The sequence below is a fragment of the Leptopilina heterotoma genome, unplaced genomic scaffold (genome assembly GCF_015476425.1).
Source record: "Leptopilina heterotoma isolate Lh14 unplaced genomic scaffold, ASM1547642v1 Lhet_135, whole genome shotgun sequence".
Lineage (NCBI taxonomy): Eukaryota > Metazoa > Arthropoda > Insecta > Hymenoptera > Figitidae > Leptopilina > Leptopilina heterotoma.
In genome coordinates, this window is record NW_025110854.1 from 2,079,365 (window position 1) to 2,098,977 (window position 19,613).

Genomic DNA, 19,613 nt, shown 5'->3' on the forward strand with positions numbered 1-19,613 from the left:
CCCCATTTGGGATATCGTTTGTCCAAGAATAGATGGATAAGCTCTGAGTGCTTCTGTAGTCCCCAAATTTTTTCCGTGTGGAAAGAGAGGAATCGTTCGACCTAACAACTTTCGACAGGTTCATCGATTGCATCGCGCTCATCGACCCCGCATTGACCTCGTTTACTTAAACCCCATCAATCACACCTTTATTTTTTTTCGCTAATAAAACAATGTTATATGAATTTCAGTCCTTATGACTGGAATTTCATTTTAGTACTGAAAATATTTATCTTTTTACTATGACAAATAATTAATGCACTGACAAAAATATTCTTGTTTTGAAAAAAAAATTCCTCTTCTAAAATCCTCTTAACTTTCATTCTTGAATTAAGAATATGTAGGTAGTCTTCATCGGAGAATATTTCCTCTTATTTTTAGAGGAAATACTCTAAAGTAGAGAATAATCCTCTTCAAATAAGAGGACGTTTATTGGGCCGTATTCAAGAGGAAAATATGCTATTAAAACAAGAATATATTTTTTCGGTGTATTACATTATTGAATCTACGATTCCCTACCGAATTTCCTAATCTAACTTTCCTAATTTTTGAATTTCCTAAATAAATATTATTATTATTAATAAATATTATGTTACTACTATTATTCCTACAATTATTTCTACTATTATTTCTTGTAAAATTTTATTAGGGAATTAAATAAAATAATAATAAAATTAGTTATTATTATTTTTAGTATTTCTACTACATATTACTTGAATTTAATTTTGATATTCAAAAATGTATTACTAGGTATACAGTTAACTAAACATTTACTAAAACTAAAAATTTACTTGTGCTGCCAAATTCTTGCCAAATTCTGTCTTCAAAAGCAAAAATTATTAAATCCAATTTTTATTAAAATTAAAGAAATATTTAATTAGGGTAAACAAACTTTATTTCGAATAACCTACAACTCAGGTTTATACAAAAAAAATAGAATATTTGATTTAAATATAATTTTTCCCTGGGTGTTATTCTATAAATAAAATTGATTTAACATAAATAAATATTTATTTTATATTTAAATAAAAATTTGATTCAGTTTAGGTAATCAATTTTGGCTTCAAAGAAAGAATTTGCTTATCTGAAGCAAATTATTATAGTTGGAACAGATAAAGGTACAGATAACTGTAAAGCAATGTATTTATTGGGTTGATTCCAAACTGACTTTTAGAACTGATTTCAAAGTCTAAAAAAGAAAATTTTAACCCTGTCTAAAAATTACTTTTCTCAATACATAAATTGCAATTTTTCCATTGAATCTCTATGTAAAAATCACATCGACTTTGAAACCCTCTTATAATTACTTTTATCATAAATAATACGAAAACCAAATTTAATGATAAATCGTCCAAGCGCCCATCCTGCCAGAAGGACGTTCCGAAAAAAAGGCTTTTAAAAAAAGGGAATTCAACTTTTCTTTTCTGGCACTCTTTGGGGTTAAAGTAGACGAAAAGACGAAAAAATACATATTTTTGACTTTTTAAAATAATAATTTAAACCATTTTTCAAAGCCTTCAAACTTGTTATGTTTATAAACAGTGAAAAAAACATTTTTTCGTAAATTTAATGTAAAATCCCCAAAAATCAATATTTTTTGACCGGACAAGTCTCTTTCTCTTCAGAAACGTTCAAAGAATGAAACCTAATTGTTCAATTAAAAAAAAATTCATTTTTAATATTGTTCAGTATATCTGAGTAATACTCAGGCGCGAGTCCCTTCGAAATTGCTCTATAAAATTAATATGGAAGCAGATAAATATAAAACTAAATATATCGTTGGAAAGGTAATGAAACAAGCTTTCAAATGATGTAAATATCGAGTCTTTAAATTTATAAACCTGGGCTAGGCAGTCTCTTAAATAAAGCGAAAAGCGTCCTGCCGGCAGGACCGGGCTTCGTCATTCTGTGACTAAAAATTATGTGAATTTTTGGAACATATAACTTCTTCAAACTACCCAGCCCTTAGTTTTGAACTTACAAGCTCGATATTTATATGCGCTGAAAGCTTGATTCGTTACCTTTCTAATGATATATTTCATTTTTTATTTATCTGAATCCATGTAAGTTTTCTTTAGTGATTTCGGAGGGACTCACCTGAGTCTTTTTCGTCCTGCCGGAAGGACGTTGGACGATCTATCATTAAATACAGAATAAGAGTAAATAGGTACAAATTAAAATTGGAAATATTTAAAATTCTGACGTTCTGTCTGATTATTTTTGTCTTCTCACCACTGAATCAAAATTTAATTATTTATTTCTCTGATATAAACACAATTGAACGTTATGTGAAATAATTTAAAACATTAAAAAAATTGCTTAATCAATTCTATTCCAATTCTATTCCAAAATTTAATAAACAGATTATTAAACTTGGGCTAATTGATGGTTTCTACAAAGGAGGATGTTAAAAAGGGTCGATTTTTGCCCCGAACCGAGAAGTAAATTTCAAGTGAATCCTTATACATTTTGAGCCCAGGAATCGAGTAGTAATTTAGACTAATTACAAAACAATTTTATATCTACAATGATATCTAGACTTTTCTCTGATGTCCGAAGAATGTGTGAAAATCTCGGAAAACTCAGAAAAAGTCAAAATAATAAAAATAATCTATTTACGTTGTTTTAGAACTGACAGAAGTAATTCAAATTCATTTCTAAATTATTTTTTGGACTAGGAATAACTGTTGTGAGTTTTAATATTGACGAAAAAGTCGGAAAATTGTAACAAATTGAGCTTTGGTAGTCAGAATCAATTTAGAGTTGAACAAAGTTAACTGAATTTAGTTCTAAAATGATTTTAGATCTACCACCATATCTAGATTTTTCATTAATATCGGAAAATGTGTGATAATCGCGGAAAACTCAGGAAAAGTCAAAATTATGCATTGAATTGAAACCTACAACAGTTCCGGGACAAAAAAATAATTTGGAAATGAATTTAAATAAAATTTGTCATTTCTGAAATAACATCAATACATAATCTGCGATTTTCACACATTTTCCAATATTAAAGAAAAATCTAGATATGATGGTAGATCTAAAATCATTTTAGATCTAAATTCAGTTAACTTTGTTCAACTCTAAACTGTTTTTGGCTACCAAAGCTCAATTTTTTGTTACAATTTTTTTGGTTTCGATTTATCCATAGATTTTCCGACTTTCCCGTCAGTAAAAAAACCTACAACAGTTATTTCTAGTCCAAGAAATAATTTAGAAAAAAATTTGAAGAAAAAACTGAAAGATGAAAACTTTATTCAACTCTAAATTGATTCTGACTGCCAAAGCTCAATTTTTTACAATTTTCATAATTTTTCCATATATTTTCCGACTTTTTCGTCAATATTAAAACTCACAACAGTTATTCCTAGTCCAAAAAATAATTTAGAAATGAATTTGAATTACTTCTGTCAGTTCTAAAACAACGTAAATAGATTATTTTTATTATTTTGACTTTTTCTGAGTTTTCCGAGATTTTCACACATTCTTCGGACATCAGAGAAAAGTCTAGATATCATTGTAGATATAAAATTGTTTTGTAATTAGTCTAAATTACTACTCGATTCCTGGGCTCAAAATGTATAAGGATTCACTTGAAATTTACTTCTCGGTTCGGGGCAAAAATCGACCCTTTTTTAACATCCTCCTTTACTTCTTAAAAAAGATTGAAACTCGGGGAATTTGTTGTTCTATCAAGAAGAAATGTGACCCAAAAAGCATTTTTGACTTTTTCGAAAATATGGAGAGGGTAGAGGGGGAATCCATTGAAAAGAGCATGAAAAAACCTTTTAGAAACTTATTCTACCAAATTTCTCTCATTACTAGTATGTACAGAAAAAATTGAAAAAGTAGACGTTGTTTAAGAAAATTGATAAAATTGACCCCCCTCTACCCCCTCCAAATTTTCGAGAAAGTAAAAAATGTTTTTTGGGTCACATTTCTACTTGATGGAACAACAAATTTCCCGTGTTTGTTTTTTGTCCTGTTTTTTAACTTTCGAAATTTTTGAAAAAAATGATTCAATTTTTCTGGTTCCTTGAAAAAAAAATTGTTGACTTATTAGAGTCGACACTAACTTTAGGGACCTTGAATTTAAGGATATATTTTAGGCTGCAAATACATTATACTTTAAACTTCGTTTCTACAACACAGTGTAATTAAATTTTATCAAGGAAAGGTTTATATTTAATAATTTATCGTTGAAGCAAAAACTATTGTCTCTAGAAATGAAGAGAAAGGGAGAATTGGGGTTCCCTGAAACAATAATCTATTTAGAAGTGTGCGATAGTGTCGAAGCGTGGAAAAAGGGGTTGGCACGATAATAGGGAGTTGAGTGGGGAGAGAGAAAGAGAGAGGATGTTTAGTGAATCACGAGCCACTACCCGTAGGAAATTGAAGGCTGGATAAGCCTTTATTGGCCGATAACGATTAATGATTCTGCGTGGGATTGCAGCCAGTTGCCTTGTCGTCATTGGTCAACCAGTTCACCAGTCGTGAATATACGGAGAGACTCATGCATTTCTGCGGTTGATTATCAACGCTATTTTGCGTTATCGCGACAAAATCAAATGCAAATTTCATCGAGCGCTTTTTTCCCTCTTCTTTGACAGAGATTTATCGGAATTATCCAATAGCGGATATTATATTATACCGACATCCGCTAATGTTTACCGTTTGAGCTCCCTTTTATAAACCACACTTTATTGCCAGGTAAGCAACATGTTAATTAATTAGTAAACTAATTAAATTAAATAAATCAGCCTATTAGGTAATTCTTTAGCTAATAAATTATTTAACTAATGTTATTCAATACTTTTACTAATATTAATTAATCATTTAACTCTCTAAATCTGAATTAGTTAAAGGTTGTCTACTAATTTAAAGTAGTAAAAATTTTTATTAATTTTTTATAATTTGCCGATAAAACTTAACTAAAAAAACTAATTATTCATTTAACTTATATTAATTGGTTAATTATTAATTAATAATTATTAGAGCTGTACAAAATTCGAACCGAACCGAGTTTTGTTCGGTTTTGGGGCGCTGAAATGTCGAATATTCGACATTCGAACTGGGCGACTGAAATGTCGAATTTTAGAATTCGACATTTTAGCGTACCAAAACCGAACACAACTCGGTTCGGTTCGAATTTTGTAGTAACTCGAATGTCGAAAAACCGACATTCGAACTAAGCTATAACTCGAATGCACAGCTCTAATAATTATATTATAAAGCCAGATTTAATTACAATTATTTTTAATTTAAAAATTTTTTAAATTCATACTTGAATAATTTTATTTAATTATATATATAATTATTATTATACCTATCATGTTTATTACAAATTTAAAATATATTTAAAACATTTTTAAAAAATTGAAAAATTAAAACTATTTTTTGAAATAAATTCAAATATTTATTTAGAAAATAAAATCTACGTCAAAGTTTGAAGTGGAAAATTATTAAAAATAAAAAATTCTCTTTGAAACATACATTTTGTGTGTGTGTGTGGAATATAACTGTAATGAGAATATTACCTTTTTCAAGCTGTTGAGAAACTGGACTCTGGGTCCTCAGGGATGGCTGTAATTGAGCTGCGTTTCCTGGACGTCCTCTTGGCCTTCGACCAGGTCGCGGCTGTAATAAATAAAGGCGATATTTAGTTAAAAATAATAACTACACGTCTTCACGAAATTACACCTAAGGTAAATTATACCAAGATAATTCACTCCCAATGACGGTTAATAATACTTTTGTTTTTTAAAATAAAATTTCTTAAAAATATTTAATTACTTTCCTCTCGGAAGAGAAAAATAATGATCATTTAATGTAATTTAGTTTTTTTTATTATTCAATATATGTAATTTAAAATATATTTGCACGGAGAAAAATTATTTTTAATGATTACAATAGTCTACATTACAGCGCGGATATGTGACCACTTTTTGGAATGATTACGAAGACTATGTAATGTGTTAAGAATTTAATAGGAACGATTACTATAGCTGTTGTAAGGGATACCTTCATGTTTGTACTCCTTACAACAGCTATAGTAATCATAACAAAAAGTGGTCACATATCCGAGCAGTAATATAGATGACTATTGTAATCAGTACGAATAAATTTTTCTCCGTGTGCATAATTCGTTTGATATATAATTATATTATTTAGTTTTAAACACCTATTTAAATATACACGAAAATATCTATTTAAGTATGTTTTAATGAAAATTTATTAATAAAATTTCTATTTCTTATTTATTAAAATTTTAAAAGATTGATTTTAGAAACAGATGAAAATATCACAAAAAATCAATTGAAAAGCAAGTTGAAAATTTCAAAGATATTCTTATATATAATGGAATGAAAATTACACGTAAATTATTGGAAAATATGACGAATCTTAATAAAATGACTAATTTATATAGGTATTATCAATAATTCCCGGAATGAGTCTAAAATTAGAGGAAAGAAGAAGAAATATTCATTTCAGCTAAGTAGCTAATGAAAAACAGATAGATTATTTAAAGTGAATATTTTTTTATTATCTTTTATGGAATATAGAAGGATGTTAAAGTTTTGAACGTTCAAATGAACGAAATTTATTTATTTCTTCTTCAAATTAAATTTTTATTACTATAATTTTTCGTCACTATTAAGCAAATTAATTATATAATGTTTCTAAATGTAAAATTTGAGTTTTTAATTTGAATTGTAATCAATAATCTATGAAACTATTTTTAACAAAAAATATTTCGTTCATTTGAACGTTCAAAACTTTTTGTTCATAATATAGAATTCAAATTAACCAAAAATTAGTTTATCTATTTTTGTTTTTTATAAATAAAATATTAACTTTAGTAATACCTACATACTTCTAGTTTTAATTGTGAATCTAAGCGAGAAATATTCGAAAGTAGTAAAGGTTTGTATATAGTCAGACAAGTCGACTGAATATTTAAAGTAAATCGGAAAAACCAGACGTAGAAAAGATTATTAGACGGTATAAAAATTAAAACTATATCGTCTTAAAATTCACCAATGACATTTTTTATAAATCGGGAATTTTTTTTTATCTTTTACATTCTTATTTACCAAAACACTGTTAAGTCTATATTTATGCAAATATAATAACTATTAATTATTATATTAATTATACTAAATATAAATTTGACTCTCTGCTTTGTTTCTTTTTCTACAAGACAATCTTAGTCAAATATTGGCGCAATCTCGGTAAAATTTTTCAAAATATTGGAAAGATTTTACGTTAATCGTACATATTTTTCAACTGGATAGAATCAAAAACTATTATAACCCTTTTTCAAACAAAATTCCCTCATTTCAAAAACCACAAAATTTGTCAAACTTCACAGAATTGTTTCATTAATTATCTTTACCCCAAACGATCCACACTATTTAAAAATTCTTCCCATTTATTTAAAATAAATGTTCAACCTTTAAATTTTCTCTTCCCTTGAGAAAAATCTTTGCCAAGAAAGTTCCAACTGACATACATTTCTTTCTTTCCCCCTATCTCTTCATTTTTTTGCTATCATTTTCTGGCGCATTTCTAGAGAAATATAACATTCGCCCCAACTATTTTGGATTCTTCCTTTCTCTTTCACTCTCGGAGTTTTCCTAGTCGAGGACATATGTATAAATACAGTGTGAGAAATATAATTGCAAAGTCAAACCGAGAGGGAAAAGAAGGAGAGCGAGAAGAGACTAGATCTCCTCTCTTTTTATTGTAGTCGCTCCTAAAAGGTTTAGAGAGAGAGAGAAAGGAGGCTTTTGTTTGAATCGTGCATTTATTTACCGCAGATAAACGCGACTCGCTCTACGAGTTGACGGTCAGTGATAAATAAAACAGGTCTGTCGCGGGTGCAGTAATCCAACGCAATGTACTTTGCAAACTCTAACAATGTGTTGTTAACACATATAACTGTAGATGAATTATAAGGTTACTCGTCGCGTGTTTATATTTTATTGATGACGCAAGAGTAACAACACAACATAATTCTTGGGACTGCGTGCACGAGAAGAGAAAATACTTTCTCTTTTGCAGTTGTTTTACTTCTTTTGGCATGCTCCACTTTTTTTCTTTTTTGGTAAGCAATTGTTTTCCTTACTAACAGTGTGTCCAATTAGGGCAAAATTCTGAAATTGGGCAACAGAATCTTAATTTTGGGTGGTCCAAGAAAAGCTAATCCTTCTTGGGCCCATTTACAAAAAGTACAAATCTATGTCTGAAATTTTTGCGCATTTCTGCTATGATACCTCTTACTGTTTCCAAATTGCATTTTCTTGCACTGTGAATTATAAATCTTACTTTCAGCCCACTTTTGACTAAGACCGTTTACATTAGAACAATTTTTGACTCAGTTTTAGCCTTGAGAATATGATTCTAAGTCATAAAATAGTTTTAATCTACTTTCAAGCTTAAAAATATTGTAACTGAACATATTTATTTAGTTAGAGATTAAGTTACGAATCAAGAAATTAATACTTTTTAAATAAAATTATTAGTACATTTGCACGAAAGGTCATTCATTTTTTGTAAGCTCGTTTACTACTTAAATAAATAAATAATTAAAGTTACAAGAAGAAATAAAAATAATGTCGTTTATGTAAACGTTCGAAACTTAAGAAACATAAGATTTTACAAAAAAAGCTTTGGGGTTTTTGAGTAGTTTCAATTTAAAGTTTCTCAGTAAAATGTCCGCCATTTTGTTATTTTTAAGTATTTCTTAAATGTCCCAACGGATTTGAAAAGAGGAATAAAAGTTTTTACAGGTTCAGAAAGACAATAATAAGATATCGTCATTATTGAAAAAGTTGTCCAACTTTAAAGTTTTGATTTTCTTCAGAAAAAAGACAGACTTTGAAAATTAAAATCCTTATAACTTCGCAAAATTTTTTTTCATTGAAACAAGAAAAGCGATTTTCAACTTTTACACTTTCTTTTTCTGTTTTGTAATAAACAAAATTTTTGATATCTCAATAAAAATATTTTCTTATCATTGCAATATTATTTTTCCCAGTTTACTTTTTTTTCTGCATGTATACAAGAAAAATATGACAAACTTTTGAAGAAATTTATATTCTCCTCCTTTTTCACGATTTAACATTTTTTTTCTTTTACATATAGGAAAGAATATGCAGTGACCCAATATTTACAACACTTTTTGTCTCTTCTGAAATTCCTCGCAGTTCCATACATAATCCTCAAAGAGAGAAAGGGAAAGAAAAAGAAGAAGAAATTAACGAGGTGCTGGATAACGCAAAAGGAGGGAAAAAAGATCTGAAATGTAATAGAAAGAGAAGTCTCGTGTTATTCAGCAGACACTTCCGAGAAGTTCCCCTGTTTAAACTGCAGATCTCGGCAGAATTAATTTTCCGAGTCCTCTCTTCGCCTGTTCAGTTTCCCCCCTTTCGGTTCGAAACGAGCTCTTCTCTCTTTCTCTCTTTCTCTCTCTCGAAATACCGCACGAGCAAACAGTTTCGTTCACGTAGAAAGAAGAATCCAAGGCGATGTTCCGTATGTGTTTTATTGCAAATTGAGGTTAAAGTCTTTGGCACATGGCCAAGTATTCACCTAGGCAGGCACATTCCAGCTGCATAGATAAATATACGAACGTATACATGCAGAGAGACACAACTTTAATGTTGATCGTACAGCGTACACTGAGTGCGAGGGGGTTACAATAAGGTGCCCTCATATGGATTCGAGAACAATATATGCGCAATTCAAGTTCCAACATTCAAGTTACACTGAAGTAAGACATGACCCATTGCTCTTGTGTACAAGACGAAGCTACGTGTACCCGCCCGAGTTTTAAGTAAGTACACGGAAATTACATGAAATAAATTCTTACATTCACTTTCACATTCTCCTTCAACTATTAAGAAAGTATTTTGCTTCAAATGAAAACTGACATTTTACACCCTAAAAAAGTATTTTGATTTCATGCGGATTCCTCTAAACTGAATACATATTTTCCTCTTATTTTTTGTATATTTTCATAAGTATATTTTCCTCTTCTCACGAGAGGATTTTACTCTCGCATATCTGAAAAAAATTACATTCTAATTTTAAGAAAAACTTCTTAAATATGCGCCAAGAATAATGTTCTTCTCATTGGAAGAATATTTTCCACTTATTTTAAGTGGGGAATATTCTTGGCGCATATTTAAGAAGATTTTCTTAAAATTAAAATGTAATTTTTTCAGTGTAAGTATTATTTGCCAATTATGGTTAGGAACTGTTGAAGAAAGATATTCTGATGCACTGAATTATATGTTTTTAAATAAATAAATATAATATAATTACCTTATATTATAATATACCTTATATTATAATATAATTACCTAATGATTAATTGCTAATTACTCACATTAATTAATAAATTGATTTACTTATTTATTTGACTACTCTCTAAATCTAAATATGTGAAAATTCACATATTTGTACGTTATAAGTCGTCCTCTCGATCAATAAGTGCACACGGAAAAAAAAAGTTCCCAGATATTTCAGGAATTATTTCCTAACTCTTGGATACGTGGTAACAGCTCTGAACTAGCGTCGAACATTCAATGGTAATCAATGAATGTTTGAAAGAAATTCGGGAACTGTATTAGAAAACGCTGTAAATAGTCCAATAGTCTTTTTTTCATTTCTTTCTCATGTAAAGTCCATGGCACTGGCCGCAACTGTTTCTGAAATTTTCGGGAACTCGTCAAGGAATCTTGGTGCGCAGAAACTGTGCGCACCAGTCTCAACGTCAGTAAGACTTGCGTGCCTTATATATTTATTTTATGCTGAGGTATTTAACGCTCCTGTTTAGCTCACGTGGATAAGACGCCGGACTTCTATTCCTCGGGTACGCGAGTTCTGTTCCAGCCGCCGTCGATTTTTCTCTCATATGGTTTTTTCTATTTCAGAAACTTAATAAAAAATCAAAATTGTATGTGATCTTCAAGGATAAATGTGTGTGTGTGTGTGTGTGCGGACGTGTCAAGGAGGGGAAGTGGGAGGGGGGAAGCAGAATCCATTTTTTCTTGCATTCGCCTAACTTTTCGATTTTCTTGAACAGTTCCCGACTTTTTCAAGAACAGTTTGCCGAGAAGTGGTGAAATAGTTATAATTTGTAGAGAAATAGTAAATGACATATTTAAACGAGGCAACCTTTAGTTCTCTGTGAACTACCCGCCGTATCCAAGAGTTAAGAACGAAGTTCCCGAATAATCTTCGAACTTTTTTTTTCCGTGCATATACACTTATAATAAGTGAAATTTCACTCAGAATAAGTGAAAAATTCACTTATTTATAAGTGTATATGCACTTATTGATCGAGAGGACGACTTATAACGTACAATAAGTGAAATTTCACATATTCAGATTTAGAGAGTATATAGTTCAATGTTTTTGACATCAGAACCTTAAAAAAATTGTTTTCTTTTATTATTAACCACACGGAGAAAACTGGAGAGTCAAATTCAGAGGTTCAAAAAGTGTATGTTTCCTTTGCTTATGAAGAGAGTTAAATAGTCCTTCTAAAATAAATTTTCAATTGATAATGGAAATCTACTTGTATATTCTCTCCCATTATATCTGAGGGTTAAAAGTTGCGCAGAAAATGTGTACGATCTGATGCGCGCGAAATTATTTTTCTGACATTTTATGTATTTAATTTAGGGGTTAGGTTGCCATATTTATTCATTTCGCGCCGGATAAGGAAGGGATTTCTCAAGATGGTTAATATGTCCCTCTGTTAGAGAAATGGCACGAATATCTGTCAATGGTGAATTTGAACATTTAGATTGTTATCCAATAGCAAACTCTCAAATATGAACGATTTGTCCCTCCAGATGCTTAGTCCAATACTCCAGTTTTCTCAGTGCACGAAAGAATTAAAATATTCTTCATTCAAATGGCATACTTTTGTTTTAAGGGAAAAAATTAAGAAACAATAAATTTTTGTTTCATTTAACATTTCAAACTTGTTATAATACACTGTAAAAAAAGGGAGTTAAATTTTAACTCCCCAGGAGAGTCTATAAAAGTCGCACCCATTGGGGAGTTAATGCCAGGGGAGTTAAATAAAGAGAGTTAAAATTTAACACCCAAATGCTAACTCCCCATGGAAAAAATAACTCGCGCGGGTGTTGAATGAAAGGGAGTTAGAAATTAACTCTCTTTTTGGAGTTGATTTTTAACTCCAAAAATTTAACTCCCAACTCCCGAGTCCGTTAACTCCCTAAATTTTTTACAGTGTAAAAAAAATAATAAATAAAATTACTCTCACGTTCATTAAAAAGAAAAAACCAAAAAAGTTAAATTAAAAAGAATTTATTGGGAACGGTGGTCGTGACGTCACAAACCAATATGGCCGGCGAGATCGGTCTGTTTTAATGACAGATGTAAAGTAAACACGTGTAATTTTGATTGAAAATCAAAAAATGCAGCTTTTTTGAACAGAAATATTGGTTTTCACCAATTCGACACATTTAAGTCGAATTTTATAGAGGGTGAAAGGTTATAAAAAATGCCGGACATGTTACCTTTTGTAGAAAACTGCAAATGGAAAAATCAAAATTAACCAAAAGTTCATTGCATTCTATTTGCAAACATCGAATATGCGTGATAATCCAATAATGTTTGAATCTTCATTATTCCCAAAGAATTCAATAAAAACTGATTTCGATTTTACAGGAACAAAAAGAAACTTTTAATGCTTTTAATCAAGATAAAACTGTCGTCAACATAACCTATAAAATTCTTGAGAGTGCATCACAAATAGTAATTCTGTAACAATTTAAAGCCTTAATTATATATTTAAGCAGATTTAATACAATTTTCAATAACTTCCCTGCTTCAGTAAAAAAGAATAATCATCTTTTGTGAAATGCGACTCTTTTATGCCCAATTTATTTTCGAAATTGACCATTAATTCTCCAGCTCTTGATGGAAATCTTTGACTAAGTTGAACTTTAAAACATTGACCAACGAAAAAAAATATTTGCTAAATAATTTAATTATAGATAAAGCAACAATATTGCCACAAAATATTTAGAAAAAAATTTATGTTTATGTTTTGATGATATTATTTTACAATTTTACGAATACAGCACTTTCTACTGCTGCACCCAAAAACTGAGCAAAAATTATTGGTTTTCGATGTTTTGGGAGTAAATCTTACTCTGACGAAATTCGATTTAATTTCTTCAATTTATTATTTACTTTTTATGAAGTTCTTTCTATTTTAAACCTAAAATATAAGACGATTTAATATGTTATTTACATCTGTCACGTGTATTTTCCCTTAAACCAGACCGATCTCTCTAGTTCCAATTTTCACCACAAGATGTCGTATCGCAGTTCAGCCGTTCCCAATAAATGACAATTTTCTTAATATAGTGATGTAATAAAAGTGGAGATAAAATAATTTAATAATCATTAATTTGTTATGGCATTCAATTAACTAAATTGATAATCAATAGTTATATAGTTATTTCAAGAAGTTAATAGTTCCAAGTGTAATGACACTTTCAAAGTAGTTATATAAATAATAGAAGTTTCAAATACTAGTAGTTTCAAATAATATGACCTTCAAAGAGTTTTAGTTTCAGTCATAAAAATTTTAAAAATTAAGTTATCAATAATATTAGTCATAAACTTTGGAAGTATCAATATTAATTATTTATTAACAATTAGGATTTCTTTTAATTTTTAAAACACCTTCATTACTCGATCCAATATTAATAATTAATTAAGTAACAGAAAAAATTCCTTAAAAGACTAAAAAGTAAAAAGAGAATAAAAAAATAGTAGTTTGAAGTAATGGTAATTAATAATTAATAACAAATACCCATAATAATAATTTTTATTATCACTTATATATAAATAAATTTATGAATATTACATAAGTGAAGGAAAAATAAGGAAAATCAATACCTGCGAGAAGACATTTTAAGAACACAGCATAATTCCCGTCTCGCTTAATTAAGCGAGAAACTGAAATACGATTCCACTTTTATAAATTGCTAATTGAAAGTATCATGTGTCAACTTAAGAATGACTTTTTCCATTTTGTTACAGATTACAGATAAAACTCGTTTCTTTCTTTCCCCATATTGTACATAGTTCAAACAAAATTCAATAAAAGAACCGAGAATTTATAATTTAAAAAAACTGTTATTATATTGAACATGCATTCTTATAACAACCTCAATATAGAGCAGAACTTCAAGTACACAGTAAAAAGTAAATCTTAATTTAATTTAAAGCTGCTTTCCTGCCTTAAAATAAGACTTTCTTTTTACTGTGTACTTTTGTAATTTATCAACAATATTTGCAGTCACAAAGGAAAGTGAATAAATAAAAACATTGTTACATATTAGAGAAAAATAGAATGCTTTTTCCTTTATTGTCACATTGTCTATTTAAATGCACCTCCTTTTTTATATTATACTCCATTGTATATCCTTCCTTTTTTAACCCAGAAAACGTGATTTTTATGTAAAAATCGAAATTAATTCAAGAAATATACAAAAGCGAAAATAAATGAATAAACAAATCACTATAAAAATTACATCTCGTTTAAAAACGTGAATTTCAAGTATTCACTGTGACCTAGAAAATTGAATCACTTGTGTATATAGCAGTAAAACGTGAGTTGTGTGTTACCATGTATGCAAAGATATAATTATTACTCTATCTTATTAGTCGTGAATGTCGATTGTAAATTGCTTAACGTAATCAAGTCAAGTTCTCGCGTCCATTAAACATATATATATAAATACAAAAATAATTAATAACTGGACAATAAAAAATCTCTTTTCCTCAATATGATAATTTATAGAATAATGAATACAATCTTTATCTGCAAAATTTTGAAATTTTAGTGAAGTAAAGATTCAATCAAATTAAGATTTTCAGAAAAATTTTATTGGAAAGTTTTGACTTTCATTGTCTACCACTTAAAAACGAATTGTTTTCTTGCAAAAATTATCAAAATTTCGTGAAATATAAACAAAGTAATTAGTAAAAAGTAGAAGTACCGAAAAAATTAATAACATTCGAAGAGGGATTATTAAAAACATCTTTATTAATGCTAAAAAAAATGATGCTCAAAATGTTGGTTTTTTTTTTAATGGTTCTAAAAGTCGATTTGCGCAGGAGCTTTTTAATTACGTACGTAACAGCATCTAATTATATTATATGATCACTCTCGTTTGTTATTATTTTCTTATTATTTATAGCGCTAATTTAATTATGAATATGTTCTTTTCTTTTTTTTCCTTATAATAGGTTACAACTTTGTAAACCCGTTTATAATTTAAAATAAAATAAAATTCTTTATTAATGAAAAATAATTGTGTTTTACAAAAGAACCTTTGGTCAGATTGACCCATATAATTATGTTCTCGAAGGATTAACATAAAAATTCAAGGTTGAAAAAAATCAAGGTGAATTTGCGGTTTTTTCTATGGCTTAACAAAATTCTCGTTTTTTCTGGTTTTCAAAATTTCAAGGTTCGATTCAAATAAAAATATTTTTTATAAAAAATTTGAAGAAGTAAAAAATTGCTCTCTAAATTTGAATTAGTAAAAGTGTTTACTAATTTGAATTAGTGACTGACTTTTTGCTTTTGAATTAGTAAATTTGACTAATAAATAGTAATTTCTACTAATTCAAAAGCAAAAAGTCAGTCACTAATTCAAATTAGTAAACACTTTTACTAATTTAAACTTAGAGAGTGGTATACAAAAAGTTTACCTTTAAATAAAAATGGTACATTGTAAAATCTCCATTGTTAACTTAAAAGTATCCAATTGCAACGAACTGCTACCAAAAATGTGGATCAAATAAAAAATGAATCCACATTTTTTACATCAATTTGTCCCTCTTTAGTATCAATTTGATATTTTTATAATAAAAATGTGTCGGTAAATTATTTATTCTTCTTAATAAAATTGCTCAAATAAAAATTCTATAACTGAGAAGTAAAAAAACTTTCAAGTTCAGTATGGAGAATTTTCATGCGTCCCATTTTTTGAAAACTAATTTCATCTTCGAAAATACAAAATTTATAACAATTTTGCGATTCCTGTGCGAATATAAAGAAGAAAAGAAAGAAATATTCGCATTTAATAAAATATATGTTCAGTGAGTGTTTATAAGTATATGTGTACGCGATATTTATCATTTTGTGTGTGTAAGAGAGCAAGAGCATACGCATCCCACGCGTTGAATTACGAGACGATAAGCGAAACGGGCTGAAAGTTGCCATGCTTGTTTACCAATTTTTGCCTCTTTTTTTCAAACAAGTAAACCAGTCGCGGTTGCCAACCGGTTTGAAATACCGGTAGAGTGTATCCTGCTAATACACATATACACAATGCTGCAATCTGTGTCTACACTCACATGTAAACGTAAGGTCTCAACGAATCTTCCGTTCGTCTCCTTTAAACATATATATGTGTATACAATTCAACTTGAAAAATCAACCACGTCCGTCCTGTGAGAATCTCTCTCGACTTGATGATCTTCAGTTTGAAATCTCTCAGATGTTACCGACATTTCGATGCTTTGCGATTCGCAGAACGAATGTCGGTTGACGGGACGAGGTCAAGATTAGTTTGACTAAAAATGATGACAGATTTTGCATAAACATTCTCTTTGTCCACAGCAGTATGATTGTAAAGAGAAAACAAAAGAGAGAATGAAAATCTGCATTGAAATGTCACGAAAAAAGTAATTACGAACTGGAATAAAAATTGAATTCTGTAATCGTATTATTGTCATTTTTGACCTTGAAATGTTTTCTTCTGCTGATAGACAATTTTGTGTGTATAACAAAAATAGAGGAATAAATACCTACTAAAAAAAATGAAACAATTTTTGTTTTTTATATTTAATAACAGCGTGTCATCAATTACTCTTTTGAGTACAAAAATTTAGCTATCAACATTAAGGAAAACCTTTTATAAGTTTTAAGGCATTCTATTACCTATTATATGATAAACTTTTTTCAAATTAGTAAATTCAATGAAACGGCAAAAACACTCAGAAAAGAATAAATCAATACTCTGTTTTGTTGTATATCAACTTACTTTTCATGTGGTTTCAAACAAAGATTGCTTAACCTAAATTAATATTAATTTGAATAAAATAAACATTTGGTTCATTTTTAATAAACTTTGCATTCGAAGAAAGAATTTGGTCACCTGAATCAAATTTTTGAACCATACAAATGCATTTATTTCGTCGATTTAACTAAAATTTCGTCATTTCAATAAAATTGCCTTTTGAGTGAATTTTACAGCAAATTGTAAATAAAAAGTAGAAATAACTACTTTTACAAAAAAATAAATAGTACGAAGTAAAAAAATGTAGAAAAAAATAAATTTACAAACAGTAAAACTGTAAAAATAAATGAAAAGTATAAAAATAAATAACAAAAGTTACATAAAACAATATATAAAGAATAAATAGTAAAAATAAGCTATATCATAAATAAAAAAAATACCGATGAAAAAAATAATAAGCAATATTTGAACTATAGTTGAAATAGTTTTTCCATACATGTCTATAAAGAGACAAATTAATATTTACAAAACAAATAAAAAAATAACGATAATAAATAAATATAAAAAGTCAATAATTCAATATATGCATATTATTCTTCTATCTATTTTCACAAAAATATTAATAGCGCAATTTCCAATGCACTTACACGACAAACATATACATAATATATCTATAGAACTATGCTAAAATTAAAACACTCTAAGAAGCGATAAATTTACATATTTTTAAAATTACACTTATTTAAACTTGAAAAAGCAGGTTTTCGTTATGTAAAATGATATATACAAATTATTAACTATTTTTCATATATATATATATCGACCAGTGTCACGATTAAAAAAAATGAAATAAAATTAACCATATACGTAATGTTTGTAAAAATATTAAACATAAACAAATAACAAATAAACTCGATATTTTTAACTACACCCCTACATTTTACTGCAATTTAATATTTTTATTACTGCATGCGACAAAGTTTTATCAAAAGACATTTGTTTATTTTTTTCTTTTTTTATTATTGGCAAATAGTATTTAAATTATAGCATTAGCAAATAATCGTAGAACTAGAAAAGAGAATTTCCAGCTTCAGAATCTTTTTTCTGAAATCTGCGACTAAGTGAAATATAAAAAACATTTCTTGACACACTGTCTGTCATCGTTTCTTCTTCTCGTCTCATCGAATGTTTATAGAAAAGCATTCAAACTTTAGACGTATTCAACGAAATTTTGTATAGATAAGTCTTTGTTTCTATCTATCTCTTTGCACGTATATTTGACTGATATATTATATATTCCAGACAAGTACCCTCGGGGCGCACGTATATATATATGTATATCGATATTGTCGGCAAACTTGCCTATGTGTATTTTATTGCTCAGAAAATTTACATGGATCGTCTTTTCCTAATCTGTTTACTTTGAATTCTAACAGGTATATGCAATTTTACTCTGTCCCAAATTATGTACTTTCATAATCCATATATATTTATTATTTTCTATTAATATTTCTTATTCAATTTACAATTATTTCCATAGAGAAATAATGTATACTTTATTGACCGCTCGAAGGTCAATGAAAAACCCATTACAACCCTAGGGCAATAATGGACACTTATTGACCTTGCGCATAAGTTAATAAAGTATTAATTATTACCCTAGGGCAATAATTGTCGCTTTATTGACTAACTTGGCTATATAAATTAAATTAATTGTATTTGAACTAATAATTGAAGTATTTAAAGCAAATACTTCAATAGAAACAGTTTATATAAACTTCGAAAATTTTGAAAAAGAATAGAATAGTACATAGTGTAAACTATCGACTTGTTTATTTTGTTATAAATATAAATAATAATATGTGTTTTGAGGTTTAGGCCAAAGAATCCATTAGGATTCTTTGGCCTAAACCTCAAAACACAAATTATATTACGATCCAAAAACTGACTTTTAACAATTCCCAATGGGAAATGCCAGTGTAGTGCCGATGTTCACCATTGGCTTAGTACTCAGATGATTGTTCGGCGTAGTCTAGCCGAGCCTCGACAATTAGTGCTGGCGCAGTACAGAATTTTTGTTTCGCCAAAGCTTGGACAAGCCACGGCGGCAAGTGCTGGCTGAGTATAGAAAAATTGTTCACAACGCTCTTTGACATAAACTTGAAAAAAATTATAAAAAAAGTTTATGAATGTTTATAAATATAAATTTATTGAAAACATAATTGTCTAATTTTGTAAATAACAAATTATTTAGACAAATTAAAATTATAAACAAAATTTAAACTTTAATCTCAATAATAATTTGGTTCCTATTAAAATACTATTATACTTCTTACTACGAATAAAAAATTATTAAAAAATTACCACGTAATTTAAGAATTACGTAAAATGTTAAATGCAATAAGTAAAGTAATTTAATTTAATTATTAAAAATTTAGTTTAATTTATTTTATTTCAATTTATTATTTCTAACGTATCCCTATT

General features: G+C 28.6%; 1 protein-coding gene and 1 long non-coding RNA gene across 4 annotated transcripts in view; one reads left to right on the forward strand and one right to left on the reverse strand.

Moving 5' to 3' along the window:
• Positions 1–19,613, reverse strand: part of LOC122497717 (probable JmjC domain-containing histone demethylation protein 2C) — a 550,088-nt gene that overhangs the window by 289,974 nt on the left and 240,501 nt on the right. For all 3 annotated transcript variants that reach the window (XM_043604996.1, XM_043604995.1, XM_043604994.1), the window contains exon 7: positions 5,577–5,676. In XM_043604996.1, the coding sequence (XP_043460931.1) occupies positions 5,577–5,676 (100 nt within the window). The remainder of the gene's footprint in view (positions 1–5,576; positions 5,677–19,613) is intronic.
• On the forward strand, positions 4,158–10,006 carry LOC122497720. Its single transcript, XR_006301159.1, has 3 exons — positions 4,158–4,749; positions 5,587–5,744; positions 9,187–10,006. It is a non-coding gene; the product is annotated as an uncharacterized LOC122497720 (long non-coding RNA).